General features: G+C 37.9%; 1 protein-coding gene across 1 annotated transcript in view; it reads left to right on the top strand.

The window, feature by feature from the left end:
• The window catches only part of LOC122808093, an 87,572-nt gene extending 75,323 nt beyond the window's left edge, over positions 1–12,249 (top strand). The window contains exon 4 of the mRNA XM_044079066.1: positions 11,812–12,249. Coding sequence (XP_043935001.1) covers positions 11,812–11,970 — 159 coding nt within the window. The 3' untranslated portion in view covers positions 11,971–12,249. The remainder of the gene's footprint in view (positions 1–11,811) is intronic.
• The last annotated feature ends 4,978 nt before the right edge of the window (positions 12,250–17,227 follow it).

Below are 17,227 nucleotides of genomic sequence, written 5' to 3'. Positions count from 1 at the left end.
TTGATAAATGAAGACTTGAAAGGCTCTGCAAAGGAACAGAGATGCATCCAGGCATGTCTATGTAGAACAATGCCTGAACTTGCGGTCCTACTCGAACCATCAGCTGTGTAAGATATGAGATGCATGGACGAGTTCATAATCGAGTAGCGAGCTGGTTGGTAACTTTATCAGAAACCCCTGCAGCTACCGTACTCTGAAGAGTATCTCCTAGCTCTTTCAGGAGATCTCTTTGGAGTCTGGTGAAGTGGGTTAAATAGTTCAGTGATCGAAGAAAAAGTCGCTGAACTATACATGCGTTTCCCATATCTATCCATGATCCTAGAATCTCTGTTAGGAGGATGGATAGATGAGGAAGTCTCAGACATTTCCTTCTTGGTGGCCGCCACCACCACCATGGCATCAACAGGCACTCCCTTAGTCAATAAAGGTTTATCCATGGGGGTGGAGATGAACTTATTCGGCCTCCGAGGGACAGGTTCCATGAACTTTGGTGACTCCCACACCCTACGAGAGATCAGATCCATGAGCTTGTTGTAAGGTGGAGACTCCCAAGAGGTGGAAGGTTGAGACCCGAAAGCCTTCAGAAGCACTGACTCATCCTCGGTAGGGCTTTTGGACTGCCAATCACCCCTCTGCCTAAGGAGCTCTAGTATCTCCGCAAAGGAGATATCCTCAGAGGGGGATCGAGGGGACCCTTCTGACTCATCCAAGTCAGTGTCAGATGTCAAAGACGCCTGTGGAGAGTCCAAATTTAGTGTCTTCTCTAACACAACCTCTTCCTGGGGACCTCCTCAGCGGGAACCTCTGGAGAGGTCTCAGAAGAGCAAGGGGCACCCTGTGGGGCTACCTGAGGCTCAGGATCTATATGCTTGGGTTGGCCAATGGAAACAGAAGCAGACACAGGCACTTGAGGGGAGGAGGAAGCCGGACCTGATGTTGAAGATATCCTTGGAGACATGGCTCTCCTCATAGCTTTGAAAGCACCACGGCTCTGATGAGGAGTAGACGGACCCAAGGTAGGAGCCAAAGCCCCGAGAGGAAGAGTTGGCACCGACAAGTCGGTACGATTACCCTCAATGGACCCGACAGGAGAATGTTGGCTCCTAGAGTCACCGGTCGGCACCGTGGACATCCAAGTGGATGGAACCGAAGATACTGGGACAGGTCTTGGCTCCACAGGATCAACAAACATCAGGTTGACCTCCTCCAGCTCCGAAGGTCTGGTACAGCTCAAAGGAGGAGCAGTCAAGTCCAGGGTGATGGTCTTCGGCTCCAACTGGAGTGTCGGAGCCAACAACAATTGGGCAAGGCCTGGTGCTCTTAAGAGCTTCTGCATCAAACGGTCCATATCCAGATCAGAGAGGCTGACAGAAGACTTTGATGAATGCACAGATGGTGCCATTTGAAGCAAAGGAGATGAAGGAGTCTCAGAGACCGGCTCCATGGCTGTGAGCTGGCTCCGACAGGAAGGCACACTCGGCTCCAAGGTCAATGGAACTGATGGTCCTGAATTGTCCACTTTCTTAGCCTTCTTAAATTCCCTGGAATCCGCAGAAGATTTTGAAGACTTAGATGATTTGCTGGCACCATCCTGGTCACTCAAAGCTTCAAAGAAGGGATGCTTAAGCAAGCTCTGATCCACCAATTTTCTCTTCCTTTCTAACAGCACTCTAGAAGAGAAGGAATGACAAATACTACAAGATTCTTGTAGGTGCTTTGCACCCAAACAGTATACACACTGAACGTGCCCATCAGTGACTGACATCTTTTGTCCACAGTCTGGACATTTCTTGAAGCCAGACTTAGATTTTTCTTTAACTTCAGATATAATTATGCTAATGCTTAAACTCTATCACAACTAATAGCAAATATGAAACAGTTTTAACACACTATATATATATATATATATATATATATATATATATATATATATATATATATATATATAAAACTATCTAATAAATTATATCACAACTATCCACTAAAGGCCAAGGCCAAAAACTGCCAGAACAACAGTTAATAAGGAAGGGGCTAACAGTCTAAATCACACTAAGGTAGCACCAAACTAACACTATAAGAAAATAGAAAAAAGTTTGTAAAAACTTGCTAATAGATGAAAACAGTCTCGAGCAACGCTGAAACCAAGAGATCCGTGCCGTGGCAAACTAGATCTGAGGTAATTCCAGCAGTGCATCATGGGATAAGGGCTTGGTCTCGAGCTATTGCTAAACCTTGAGCTTTGCTATCAGCCGTGTCCTCGGCTCCGAACTCATCAGTGAGAATAAACGGCGAGATTTAACAACTTCACATTAAAAGGTTTCTCAGGTAAAGTAAACTTGGATACTTTTTTGTGCAATCACATTTTTATATCTTAGTTTTAAAATGTAATGTCTTGTCCAGTCTTACCTTCTCATGTTTTAACTTCAGAATATATACTTGACCATAAAAATCATCCTGGATTTCTTTGTAACTTTTAACATACTAATTTTCTAAACCCTTTATCCAGAGTGCAAAAGAAAAGGGCAGAGCTACAGAAGTCCTCTGCTGCAGTCTGTACAATTTTACATTGTATGAAAGGTGTTGTGGCATGTATGCTACAGTGATAAGTTCCAAAAAGCATGCCCTGAAATAGAGTACAGCAGAGGACAGCAAAGGCAGTCAATGCTCCTTGGAATACTACCTGTGATGGCTTCTTCCACACCTGCAGTTTGCATTACTGAAAATGGGGTTCTAGAACATTCTGTGTTAATGAATCATGTTATTTCTCAGTGAATAAAGTTAGTTTGAGTAAGTTTAAGCAAGAGGAAGGGTGCACCTAACAAAGATTGAAGAATACACACATCACAGTGGATTCCAGAAGTAATAAGCATGTAAGAATATGGGAGTGATTACGTGGTTTGTTAACTGGAAAACAGGAGGCAGTCAACTTCTGTGTGTATCACTTAGGGCACAGCAGTGGCTTGTCATCTAGCATTTCATGCATAACTGCTCACATAGCACTGACCACTATAAGTAGTGATAGCCAGAGAGTATGTGCTGGATAAATCGCTATGGTGGAATGGAGTCAGTGGAAAATGTGAACACCATATTATGTATGACCATGCTCTATAACACATTGAGTAGATGGGACAGGGGATTGTATAACACTGAAAAAAAACAGAGAGAGCAAAACACAATTGCTGCAGTTAACAGTGCTGGCATATAAGAATATAAAAGTTTCTGCAATGTCCTCCTCTGTATTTTTGCATGTTGGGTGGAATAACATGGGACATAAAACTAAGATAAAGTATCCAAGGTGCCTAGTAATAACTTATAAACAGAGTACTGCATGTCTATCAAAAATGCAGATGTTTGACTTTAGACTATGAATGCCTACATCCTTTTTATATTGCGGTTGTCAAAATATGGTGCCGTATTGGTTGGGTTACACCACTAGGGCACACCTGTAATTATAGGCATGGTCTACCAATTTATAAGTGCTATAGACCTGGGTTAGTGAATTCTCCAATTCTTTTGGAATCAAGTGTAGCTGTAAGACTGTCCATGGATGCCTGAACAACTTTTCTTTTCTATCTACCAGAATCGTTTAAGTTTTATTTACTTTTGTAAGGTTAGGGTATTGTCTTACTCAAGAAAAAATGTTTTGAAATCTTTTTACTTCATCTTAAAAAAACATTCTTATCCATGGCTGTAGACCTCTATAAAAACTATATATTGTTACAACATATGACTGAAGATCATATGCCAGAATGCACAATGCCCAAAATCAGAAAAAAAGAAACAAAAGTATATTTGTCTGAGTGTTACAGGACATGGTAAAACATTGCAAGTGTGGAGTAGCAGCTTACCATATTAAGATAAAATGAGTGAAAAAGTATTTATGGATAGTAATGTAATAAATATGTCTATAATGCCTTCATATTTAAAACATAATTTAATATACTACATGTAATACTTTGAATCCTGTTCAGTTTACTTTTTAACATGTAGACTGTTAGGAAACACACAGGCATTAGAAAAGTACAGGCACTACAAAAAAAATGGACTGCGCATTTGCTGAAACAGACAATATTGTAGCTCATATAGAAGACACAGAATATACTATTATTATTTATTGCAAACCCTGCTGCACCCCCCAACACACCCTTGTATTTAATTATTCCATATTAGCACCTAAATGTTGTCAAAGAAAGAATGAAGATTTTGCACTATGCACATATCATCATGTCTTGCACTAATCTCTGAGGGTGTGCAACCTCAGAATGAGATATCAAATAAAGAGATGTATACAGACACTAGTCTCCAGCACGAGATAATATAGCAACATTAAACTTACATCACTAGATGCAGCATGTAGCTGCTTTGTATATGTTTTGAGTCTGTGCACAGCAAATATTGAATTTGCATTTTATTCCAAAAGTGTTAAGATAATTTGATCTTTTTGCATTTAGTATTCTGGATTTTCAGTTTTCTGGTACTTTAGAGTTCTGATGCTGGGCATTTGGGACTTGAACATACAGCCTCTGGTTATATCTCTCAACCTCTTAGACCTAGAAATCTGGACAAAGGCAAAAAAAAGTGGGGCAAAGGCCCAAAAATAGGGGCAATTTTTAAATATTGCTCTTACAAACTTATAAAGTTAACAGAATAACAGGTTTTACATTAGCATGAATTTTCTGAATTGTATGAAGTCTGAAACTCAAATCTCTGTCATTATTTTTTTAACTTTAATGATCTGCCTCTAATTTGCCAGAAAAACACATTTTTTATAAATGTTTATCCAAAGTAGAATTTTAAATCTTATTTTTTACATCATCTGGGATGTTCTGAGAATGCAAACAGGAAAACTTCCTCAAAACAGTACCAGTGGCCATAGCCCAGGAAGAAGCATCAACCGAGTCATACACACACTGTAAACAAGGAGTGGTGACTTGTAAAATAGAAGAAACTAAATTATTTAAAGCAGATTTTTCCTCACATGAAGAAACTACAGACAAAATATTCCTCATACGTTCACAATTAGAATAAACTTTAACATACAAAGTCTGAATTAAAAATTCTAAAAATCAAAGTTACAGAAACGTACAATTTTCTAATACATATCAATACCATTTCCTTCCTTATCAGAAAGAGTAGGATTAGAATCAACCAAATGTTTAGCAGCAGAAGGATTAACTACAGCTATAGCTGTTGGGTCAGGTTTAGGAAGACAGTATCAAATCTTAAAAGATTGAGGAACTTATTACATATGACTGCCTTTTTAGGGGCAACAGGCAGGGATACACACATCCTCAAGATCTGACAGAATGTAGGAATGGGCAAAGGTTCTGGAAATTCCTTCTGTAACAGCTCGGTATTTTCTGAGGGACTGAAAAAACTGAGTGTTCTCCCATTTAGGAAGACAGTATAAAATCTTAAAAGATTGAGGAACTTATTACATATGACTGCCTTTTTAGGGGCAACAGGCAGGGATACACACATCCTCAAGATCTGACAGAAATGTAGGAATGGGCGAAGGTTCTGGAAATTCCTTCTGTAACAGCTCGGTATTTTCTGAGGGACTGAAAAAACTGAGTGTTCTCCCATTGAAATACTAGCACATTCTGGAAATATTACAAAAAAAGAGACCCCCCCCCCCCCAGAGAGAATCAGAAACTGAGCTCTCTACTGAGTCTAAATCAGAAAACTGAGGAAAAAAATCCCTGTATTTGTTCCTTCCAACCCCTGATTCAGAATCTTGACTTTCTTCAAGAAATAGAAGTCTCTCTCCATTTTACCAGAAACCACTTTATAAGAAGCAACAACAGCCTGAATTAAACTCTGAGCCAGGCTCAGTAAATTACTCCTAAGGAAATCTGGAGGAAAAGTAGATACGTTTAGTTTTCTGTTTCTTTTTGACAGGAAAAATGGAGCCGACATTGTTATTAATGACAACAGTAACTTTCCTATGAATGGAAATAATATTCTAACCAAACAGAGAAGTCTTCCCAATTCGTTCTCCCAGGACTGACTAGTGGCTCTCCCTTGCCCATTAAGGGTACCCCAACAGCTACAGAGGGCATGGCTAACCCCCAGTCCACAGTGGCTGTAGGTGTTATACAGAGGGATCCAGGGTAAAAGATGAGTAGTCAGAGGAACAAGGTATGGCCACAGCAGAGTCACCCACCTGGGGCTGAGACAAACTGCTAGCATGCTGGAGTGGCAAAATCTGTTTGCTTAACTTTTTTTTTGTGGCCTGGAAGAAGGATTGTGAGACCAGTAGTTTGTTCAATGGTCAAGCCACAAATGGTCTTTTTTCCCAGGGAAAAGAAGCAGAAAAAGCCAGCAAAGATTTAAAGTCTTAACGCAGTGGAAGGGACTTTATTAAAATACTTTGCCATCCCCAAAAAGTAAGATAAGCACAATTTCTCCACAGAAAAATGTTTTTCAATTTTAAACAACTTTTAAACTGACAGAAAAAGTGCACTCTGCTTTAAAAGTACTGTTAAGTTTTATTACAATTCATTAAAACAAACTCCTGTCTTAAAAATAACATTCTTAAACACCTAAACAGGAAAGTATAATAAAACAAACATTTATTTTTTAATGTGGAAGTTCTTTCCTCAAAGGGAATAGCAAAGGAACAGCATAAGCTGACCACTGATCCTCAAAAACCTGCAAATGAGTGCTCTCTTCAACTGCAGAAAAGCTTTGAAGGGTTTGGCACAAAACCTGTCTTTTTATTCAGCTCAGCTCAAGCTGACTGATGGTTTGGGTGCATGGAAGGTGCCCTGAAGCTTTAAAGCTGGCTATCTGTTAAACCACTGTCAGGATATGACCATATAGCTAAGGCTACTACAGCAGTAATCAACATGATGAACACCTAGGTGTAAAAGCATCTTTAAATATCTACACCTAGCAATAGAGTAAAGCCAAGGGTTGGGATTAAATGACATCTGACCACACTAAGATAGAAGGGCTGTTTGAACAGCAGATGAGCAGTTGGTTGCTAAATGATGGAACCAACTTACTCCAGGATAAGGCTGAGGCAAGTATTCTTAAAGCATAAGAAATGAGTCCGAGTATGAAGAAAGATAGAAAAGTGAAACCCAATGTGGTTTAGCAGAAAGATAAGTACAGAGAGGAAAGATGAAAGCCTGTTACAGATTAAAGAAGGAAGAAGGAGCTTGAGGAAGCTACAATGAAAGCATTTAAAGGAGAGAAAGCAATATCAAATCTAGAGAATTAACTAGGCTCAACAAGCAGGAAAGGGACTACAGTAAATATAAGGCACAGATCAGATGCCAGAATGGGTTGGTATGAATAAAATGTCCATTGGGAATGATAACAGGCAGTAGACTAGAAAGGGAGACCATAGAAAGGTGATGGTAAAGGTGACAGAAGATAAGATACAAGACTTAGATGGCATACCTCCAGTAATTCTGAAGAATCTCATGGGGTTGCTCTCAGCTCTTCTCAAAGCACTCTTCAGCTGATCCCATGACAGTTGAGAGGAGCCAAGGGACTAGAATGTGGTCACTGCGCTCCATTCAACAGTGCACAAGCTAGACCAGTTATGGGTAATTACGCTGCCAGCCCTAGTCCATTAGCAGATAAATCTATGAAGAAAATAATGAAGGAAACAGTAGTGGGAGCCTTACAGGCCTGCAACCTCCAGGATGAATGCCAGCATGTATTCATAGCCAGCAGATACTGTCAATCTATTCTTTCTTTCTTTTTTAAAGAAAAAAATGCAGCTTTATTAGCAGCTGAGTCACTTATCAGTTTAAGAAGTGCAATACAGAACGTCAACGGTCCTCTGGCAATTGGCTCTTAACTAACTCAGTGTAAAGTGGGGTTATCATTTATTTAAATGAAGAAGATTAAATTCAAGACCACACATTACAGAACAAGGAAGAAAAGACAAAACATATGATGAAAGTACATTAAAAGGATTTTTCCTCCACCAAACAGATCTGAAAAATAAAGTAGTAATGTAGGAAAGAGATACCCATACCTCTCAACTGTACAGGTTTTTGCAGAATGTCCAGATTTTGGTGTCATATTTTTGATCCATTTTTTTCATAAAATTGTGGTTTTCTGGCAAATTAGTGGTAAATCATTAAAGATTAAAGTTAGAAAATAATGACATGTATTTGAGTTTCAGACTTCATATCCTTCAGAAATTTTATGCTAATGCATTTTATGCTAATGCAAAACCTGTTCTATCAGCTTTGTAAGTTTGTAAGAGCAATATTTAAAACTTGTCCCTATTTTTGGCCTTTGTCCCACTTTTATTTATGGCTTTGTCCAGATTTCTTGCTCTAAGAAGTTGAGAGGTATGGAGATACCAATTCCTCTTACGTGGCATGGTCCCTTTAATCTAATTTCATGGAGTTGTTTCTCACTGCCAGTTGTTATAACACTGACCACACAGCTGCCATTTGCATCTGTGATACTTGCCATTACTGTGTTTTATCAACATTAACTCCTGGTCTTTCAGACATTCCATCAGTTTCACTACACCTTCTATTGTAGGAGGTAGAGTGGGCTTCTACTTTCTAGTAATGCCCTTTTTAGATACCAACCAAAATAAGTACACTAGATCCTGTTTATACTTTGCTTAGGATGAGACATTTACATAATTTAATAAGTAATCATCCATTCTCATATGATGCATGTTCCCAAAAATCTTTTATATTTTTTGATGTAACATGCTATGAAACTCTTGTAGCCTTTCACAGTCTCAAAACGTGTTTCCACGGCTCTGTTGCTGACTGCTGATATCTCCAGCATTTTTGCTCAACATTAGGAAAAATCGCTAGTAATCTATGTGGTGTGTAAAAATACTTGCAGAGACATTTCCAGCCAAATATTTAGAATGTTCTTGCTTTTGTTACTCTTTTTGGGTTTGTACATATCTCAAGCCATTTGTCACATAACCATTTTGTTTCAAGATACTTTCCCCATTTAAATATTTTTCTTTGCATTTACCACTGTTAGTCATACCTAGTGCCTTATACATTTTACTAATAAGTATAACTTTGATGGGTTCAGCAGCTTTAGCTACTAAAAAAAATTAAATTAAGGGGGACTTTCCTACTTTATAAGTCCTACGTCATATTTTTTCAGTATTAATAATACCTCTCAGTATTCCATCCAGTCCTTTTTCTTAATCTTATAGGCATCAATAATATACCTCAACTGTCACTTCTCGTTCCCCTGCTTAGGTTGTTTCCAATATTTGATAGGCCTATTTCCTAAGTGCTAGTTTTTCAATATGTTAATATCTATTTTGAAAAACTGGTTTACTTAACCCAGAGAGTCTTAACATAAATAGCCACCAGGGTGAGATTCTCCGTTTGATCTTATGTTATAAAATGCATCTTAGATGGGAATAAGTATTTCTAATTGGGAATCGTGTCTACTCGAAGTATTTTCCATATTATCCGTAATTAGATAGGTAGATGATAATCTTCTAGACTGAGGAATTCCAACCCCACTTCTTCTGATGGAGACTTCATTATCTTCCATTCTACCCTGGGTTTCTTTCCTTCTCAAAGGAATTTGGCTACAGCCTTTTCAAGAGTTTTCCATTTCTCACCTACCAGTGTACACATAAAAGATTGCCTGAAATGTAGACTCAAGGGGACTACAAACATTTTAATTGCTTGCATTTTCTGATGTATCCCCATTTTAGTCACTTCCCACCTTTTTATAATACGTTTTATGTTATTATGTATCTCCTGCAAGTTTCCATTGGGGAATCTTGTACTTGTCCCATGATCCATATGCTTAGGTATCTCATGCTATGCTGTCACCATAATTTTGCTGCACCAGTTGAAATGAGGATTTATAATTTATACACATAGCATTAGACTTATCTCCATTTATCTTATATTCCACTACCACCTGGAATTGCCTCAAAATCTCAAATAAAGTAGATAAGTCTTTGTCTGGGTCAATGAGAAAAAAAATATTACATCATCTGCAAACACAGCTAACTTATATTGGATCACAGCTTGTGGCTATGCCATTAGGGTGGTTTGTCTGATTTTGATGGCCAGGAGCTCTAGATACAGGGCAAAACAGAAGTGGAAAGAGAGGGCATCTCTGTTTGGTACCTCTTCCTATTTTAATGTTTGCATTGCCCTCCCATTAATCTTAATTCTTGACTTGGATCCCCTATATAAATTTTCTAATGGTTGAATTCATTCTGAGGGAATCTCATTTTCTTAAGGATCATCCATAAATAGTCCCAGCCTACCTGATCAAAAAATTTTTGTGTCTAACCCCAGCATCATCAATGCCTTTCCTGTCCTTTCTGCTTCAGCATGTATTAAGTTGACCAATAAAATGTCAGATGTCTGTCTCCCTTTTATAAATCCATTTTAGTCTCTTTGAATCATGCCTGGAAGAATTTGTGCTATTCTTTCAGCTAAAATCAGCAGAAAAGTCTTATAGTTATGGTTTAAGAACGGAATTGGTCTATACAACCTTGGGTTATAAGGATCTTTACCTGTAAATACATTCTTATCCAGTTTTATGAGTGGATAACCCTGGAACTGGACAGTGGAAACTCCGAGGATGTGATACACACTAGCCTTTGCAAAAAAACATGAATTTGTTGACTACAAACAGCTAAGAATATGAAAAAGATAATGAATGAAAGTATTGGTAAAGCAAATGAAACAGGTGGTGGTAAATGAATCACTGTCAGGAAATAGAGAAGGAGCTAATGGAGTCTCAAAGCACTTGTTCGTGGTCCTCATACTGTTTGAGATATTAGTATTTCACCAAAGGTATGCAAAACACAATCAATCTGTTAGTGGATGATACCAGAATTACGTGGATGATGTTAGAGGGAGAAGAAGAGCTCTCAGAAGGACCTCAGAAGACCACCTAGGTTTGCTTAGAAGTGGCAGATGTTAAATATTACAAGTACAAAGCCTTACTCCAAGGGAACAAGGATTTCAGAAATTAATATAGGCTAGGGAGGATGACATACAAGGCACCATTAACCAAAAGGAAAATCTTGAGAGTCCCAGTCAGTACAGTAATAAGCCATCAATCCCTGAGTGAGAAGGCTGTGGTAAGTGCAAACAAGATGCCGGGATGCATCCCGAGAATAATCAGTTGAAGGAGTAGAGGGGTAATCTTACCCCTCTACTGGTCAATGGTCAGGTCAGAGCAGGAACACTGTACACAGTTCTGATGACCCAAACAGAAGCAATACTGTGTTGGAATACCAACATGAGGTCAAAGTATAAATGACTGCAAGAATACTGCCAGAAGAGAAGTCCCTGAAATCCAGCTATCAGAATATCTTCTGCACATAGCAAGGATTGTGGTTGTGTGATTCACGTTTCACCCTTGGTGAGTGATTTTTTCGTTCCCCTGATATTTTGGTGATTGTGGAGTTAGTACTTACAGGAAGAGGGGGCAAAATCCCCTATATAGGAGGTGCAGGAGGAACTTGCCCTGCAGAAAAAAATTTTTTTCCTACCCTTTTCTCTTGGTAGATATGTTTTCAGGAAGTTTTTATCAGGTTTTATCAGGTGGATTGTTTGGAGGGGTGCTTTATTTTCTAAGAACTTATTGTGGATCCCATAGTGTTACCAGTATGAAGATGTAAACTAGATGGAAAATCTGTCATTTTCTAGTGTCACACTTATGCAATATCTGTAGCTGAGGTCACAAAGACAGCATACCAAAGTCATAACTGAGGAGTGAATTTTCATTTATATTTCCTTATAAGAATTGGAAGGTCATTTGCTGATCAGGTACTGATCACCAACAATCAAAGCTAATTATTATTATTTTTTTTTTCAGATTGGCCTGCACCTGTCAACTCGACGTTGTTTCAGACCAACACTCTTATGGAAGAGCAAGTACCATGTCAGCTGTAACCATGCCTTGCATAGCCCAGCAGGAATTGAACTATTTCATCATTCCGTACATCCCGAAGTAGAGCTGCATAATTCTGAATAAGTTAACTTCATTTTAAATTGCACTTTGTATGCTTTTGTAATGTCCATATTTTTTAAATGCTGTGACCTTCTACAAACAGAATTTTAATAGTAGTAACCCAAGTCTCTGTCTCTTTTTTTCTTCTCCCAATAGTTAGAATTTATAGAATACCCTCCCCCATATATCTCAGTAGATTTGATCTCAGTATCACAACTCATTCTGCCAGTGTGGTGAACATTGAATTTATAGCACACACACACACACACACACACACACACACACACACACACACACACACACACACACACACACACACACACACACACACAAAACCACACACACACACACTTCAATTTTTTATTATATAGTAATATAACTACGTGTGTGTGTGTGTGGACATGAGTACCTGAGACATAAATAACTTACAAAATTAATCCAGAGTCAAATCCACACAATAGAAAATAATTAAATAAAAAAATGACTATTCAAAGTAATACAGAAAATACAGGAAGTAATTTTAACAAAAGCATTAAATATTTTGAAAAGGTCTGCATTCCCTGCATTCTGGTCAGGGGAGTTGTGTCCCCCCCATATACTAAATATATCAAGCCTGATGTTATGCTACACTGGGTTTTTTTTTCAGCAAAACCAGCTTTTCCATTGCTCTGAGGTAGCATAAACTGACAGTTAGTATATATACAGTGGATATAAAAAGTTTACACACCCCTGTTAAAATGCCAGGTTTTTGTGATATAAAACAATGAGACCACAATAAATCATTTCAAAACTTTTCCCACCTTTAATTTGACGTATAACCTGCACAATTCAATTGAAAAACAAACAAACCAGTTGGGGGAAAATATAAAAAATAAAAAGCGTACAATATGCTGGTTGCATAAGTGTGCACACCCTTAAACTAATACTTTCTTATGTGTGCACACCCTTAGACTAATACTTTGTTGAAGCACCTTTTGATTTAATTACAGCACTCAGTCTTCTTGGGTAGGAGTCTATCAGCATGGCACATCTTGACTTGGCAATATTTGCCCAATCTTCCTTGCAAAAGCTCTCCAAATCGATTTGGATGTATGCTTGGGGTCACTGCCGTGTTGAAATATGAAATTCCTCTTCATCTTCAGCTTTCTAGCAGACATCTGAAGATTTTGGGCCAAAAGTGACTGGTATTTGGAACTGTTCATAATTCCCTCCACCTTGACTAAAGCCCCAGTTCCAGTTGAAGAAAAGCAACCCCAAAGCATGATACTGCCACCACCATGCTTCACCGTGGGGATGGTGTTCTTTTGGTGATGTGAAGTGTTGTTTTTGCGCCAAACGTACCTTTTGGAATTGTAGCCAAAAAGTTCAACCTTGGTCTCATCAGACCATAACACATTTTCCCACATGCTTTTGGGAGACAATGTATTGTTTTGCAAATTTTAGCCAAGCCTGGATGTTTTTCTGTGTAAGAAAAGGCTTCCGTCTTGCAGCCCTATCCCATAGTCCAGACATATGGAGACTACGGGAGACTTTTGTCACATGTAGTACACAACCAGTACTTGCCAGAAATTCCTGCAGCTCCTTCAGTATTGCTGTAGGTCTCTTAGCAGCCTCCCTGACCAGTTTTCGTCTTGTCTTTTCATCAATTTTGGAGGGATGTCCAGTCCTTTGCAACATAACTGTTGTCCTATATTTTCTCTCCACTTTTTGATGACTTTCTTCACTGTGTTCCATGGTATATCCAATGCTGTGGAAATTTTTTTGTACCCTTCTCCTGACTGATACCTTTAAACAATGAGATCCTTTGATGCTTTGTAAGCTCTCTGTGAACCATGGCTTTTGCTGTAGAAGGCAACTGAGTAAACTTCAGGAAAATCCTACTAGGACAGCTGGACTCTATTTCGGGTTAATCAGAGTCTCTTTAATTGATGGCAAGTGTGTACCCAAGAAGACTGAATGCTGTAATTAAATCAAAAGGTGCTTCAACAAAGTATTAGTCTAAGGGTGTTCACACACAACAAAGTATTAGTTTAAGGGTGTGCACACTTATGCAACCAGCATATTGTACGTTTTTTATTTTTTATATTTTTCCCCTAACAAATTTGTTTGTTTTTCAATTGAATTGTACAGGTTATAGGTTACATTAAAGGTGGAAAAGTTTTGAAATTATTTATTGTGGTCTCATTTTTTATATCATAAAACCTGGCATTTTGATAGGGATGTGTACCATGAATTGAGGAACACCCCAAATTCATGGGAGCAGGGGAATCAGCCTTCAGATAAACGGTACTGAGACACTGCTGATAATGAAAAATGGCAGGAGGAATCATTTACAGATACCAGAGTTTAAAGTTTTTGGGTATGGGAGAAGAGAGAGAAATCACTGCAAAATATAAATCGTGGAAAGTAAAGTTTTATGTCTCTCTAAGGTTTCTAGGCAATCTATATCTTACTTTTTAGTATTTTTCCATGTGCTATGAAACTTTCATTATTAGCTTTGCCATTCAAGGGCCTTCTTCCAATAGAGTTCTTTAGCAGGAGTCAATTTAGCTATCTTACAAAATCCCAGTTTTTTGTAAATTGGGGGATACCCTATCTCACTATTATAATTTAGTATCACACTTGGGATCTGACAGTTTGCTTTTCAGGCCTGTTTTTCAGTTGATTTAAATGTTTCATATGAGTAAATAGACAAAAGTTTTGTCAGTCAGCAAAATGACTGAACCCTAAAAAAGACTGTTCAAATGTTCCTTTGATCTGGTCCTGATAATAATAGTGTTAAAACAGGGGGAGCAGGAGACAACACTACTGTGTTGGAGTAACGGGGACAATGCAAAAGGTGACATGTATGTTATTTTGATGCCAGCCAGATGAAGTGTCTGCTATTTTATCTATGACTTGTAACAATAGACTAAACATGAAAAAGGTCCAACTGGATCAGTGTTCTGCCAGAGTTAACAAAATAAATAAATAAATGGAATTAAATAAGCTTTCTGTCTGCCATCAAGCCAGAGATCATTATTATACTGTTTTAATAGACCTTAGTTTGAGTAAGTTAATATTATTTCAGCTTTATTTTCAAAAGCAGCATTTCTCAAAGTGAAGTCATTGAGTTTCAGTACCATTTCGGTACCATTTCATGACTTCAGCACAGAGATATTTGAAGTCTCTTCTACTCATCAGTGCAGTTCTTATAAGAATGTGCAGCCTTATGTGTTCATTTTTACTGCTGATTATTCTGAGCTTATAACATTTACTTTGTGCTCCATAAATGAGACTAGCATTTTCTCCAAAAATGCTCACTTTTACAGTTGACTTGTTTAGGAAAAAATGACCTTTGTTTATTTATTTGTTGCTGTTCTTATTATTGCTGCCATCAGACATATAATGTCTTCCCTGTTAAAGACAAACAACATGCCCTTAGCTCTGATAAACATCTATTCTTTGAAAGGATTCTGCACTATACCTAGCCATCCCTGTCTACATCTGCCTGTGTGCATAACCAGAGCATTAGCACTGAACACTCTCAGACCATCATCATTTGACAGAAATAAATGTGCGTGGACATTACTGTGCACAGGTCACAATCACATCTGTCCAAAAAGAGTAAATCTTATTTACTTATTTCCTGTAGTAGCATCTTACAGAATGCCAGTATTAAATCAGTCTAGTTAAAGGTTATTACTTCTAATTCTGTACTAACACTACTAAGGGTACCCATATGAACACGGAGCAGGCATCACCCATTAAGTACTGTCATTCTCATGTGTCTGTTGGCACTTACACATCAGACAAATACTGTTGGTACTCTGCCTGTTGATTAAATCTAGGATTCAATTTCTAATCATTTTAGCCCATTAATAAGTCTAAAATATATCTTTTGGGAGGAAAAATCTTTCTCGATATATTTAGCACCAACAATAAAGAAAAATAAAACTTTAAACACAGCACCAGAAACATGAACAGATATTACAATTCCACTTCTGATTATAAAATAATAATAGTATACAGGTAGAATTGTCCTGAGGTTGTGGATGTGTTCTGTGAAGGCACATAATATAGCCATATATTGTCTTTTTATCCTTCCATTTCTAATATAATCTGGCAGTACATCAGGCCATCAAAGCCCCATTTCAGTCTACATAACTGTTCATCTGGAATTTCCTTTATTGGCTCGAAAAGGTCTGCCTACAAACATACTAGTTGTTTGAGGTGCCTAGCAGTGGATGTGAACATTATTTTCACTTTTCTTGGTTGTGAGGTATAGTACACAGTGGCATTAACAAGATTTGTATACAGTTTATATACAACAGTGTCATTTCTGCTGTTAATGTTTGCTAAACTGCTGGCCTTACAGCAACAGTTAGTCAGAACCAAACTTTCTTCCTGCTTCTTTCCCAGGAAAAGAACTTTCAGTAGAGTGCTTCCCTTATCTTCCCAGATGAACCTCTGATAATCAGAATCTGTCCCTGCACAGTGGTTGTTGGCAGTGAAGATGGTCATGTTATATCTGTGTCTGTGGGATACCTAAAGCCAATTTTTATGTCACATAAATACAGTCTACAAGACATATTTATACAAAATTAAAGCATTTGTTAGATGAGTGGCAGTATTTTATGACTCCATGTTAAACTTGTTTGTCTCAGGAAGACATGGAGTGTTTTATAGTAGGCAAGAATTTTCTCATACAGAAATTGTAGAAAATCCAAATGCTTACCACTATTAAAACTCATTTTTATTTAAAAATGCTAGTATAACATTGCAATGCAGAAAATTGTGCATTCTGTATACCTGTTACATTATACTTGGATAATGAATAAAAAGTAAAGAAGAATGTTGCACCATTCTCTGTGATGTCATGAGAATAACATCATGGAATAGGGTATTAAATGTTGTGCTGCGTTTACATTGAAATGAAAGGAATACCAGAACTTATTTTAGATTTCATTTAAAAGATAAAAATAAAAGGATTTTGGCTGTAGTTTTTAGCTATGCCATTGCTATTACAGCATCTTTATCAACTTTATAAATCTATATCAAGCCGCACAGGCTTATGAATTGAAGAGCCTTATTTGCAATTCTGCAGTCATTCTTAGGTGGCCAAGTTAAAAGTATGCTGAAGTTATTATAACTTCATCTGTATCCTGGCAATGTAACAGCAGGCATTATATGAATGGAAAGCCCATATGCTTTAACAGTATACAGGTAGAATTGTCCTGAACTTGTGGATGTGTTCTGATAGTCATGCACATGAGCCATAGTGTTACTGTATCAGTTATCC

The sequence above is a fragment of the Protopterus annectens genome, chromosome 8.part0 (genome assembly GCF_019279795.1).
Source record: "Protopterus annectens isolate FY-2018-M chromosome 8.part0, PAN1.0, whole genome shotgun sequence".
NCBI classification, from domain to species: domain Eukaryota; kingdom Metazoa; phylum Chordata; order Ceratodontiformes; family Protopteridae; genus Protopterus; species Protopterus annectens.
The sequence above is the reverse complement of the archived record's forward strand: the minus strand, read 5'-3'. Positions and strand labels throughout refer to the sequence as shown.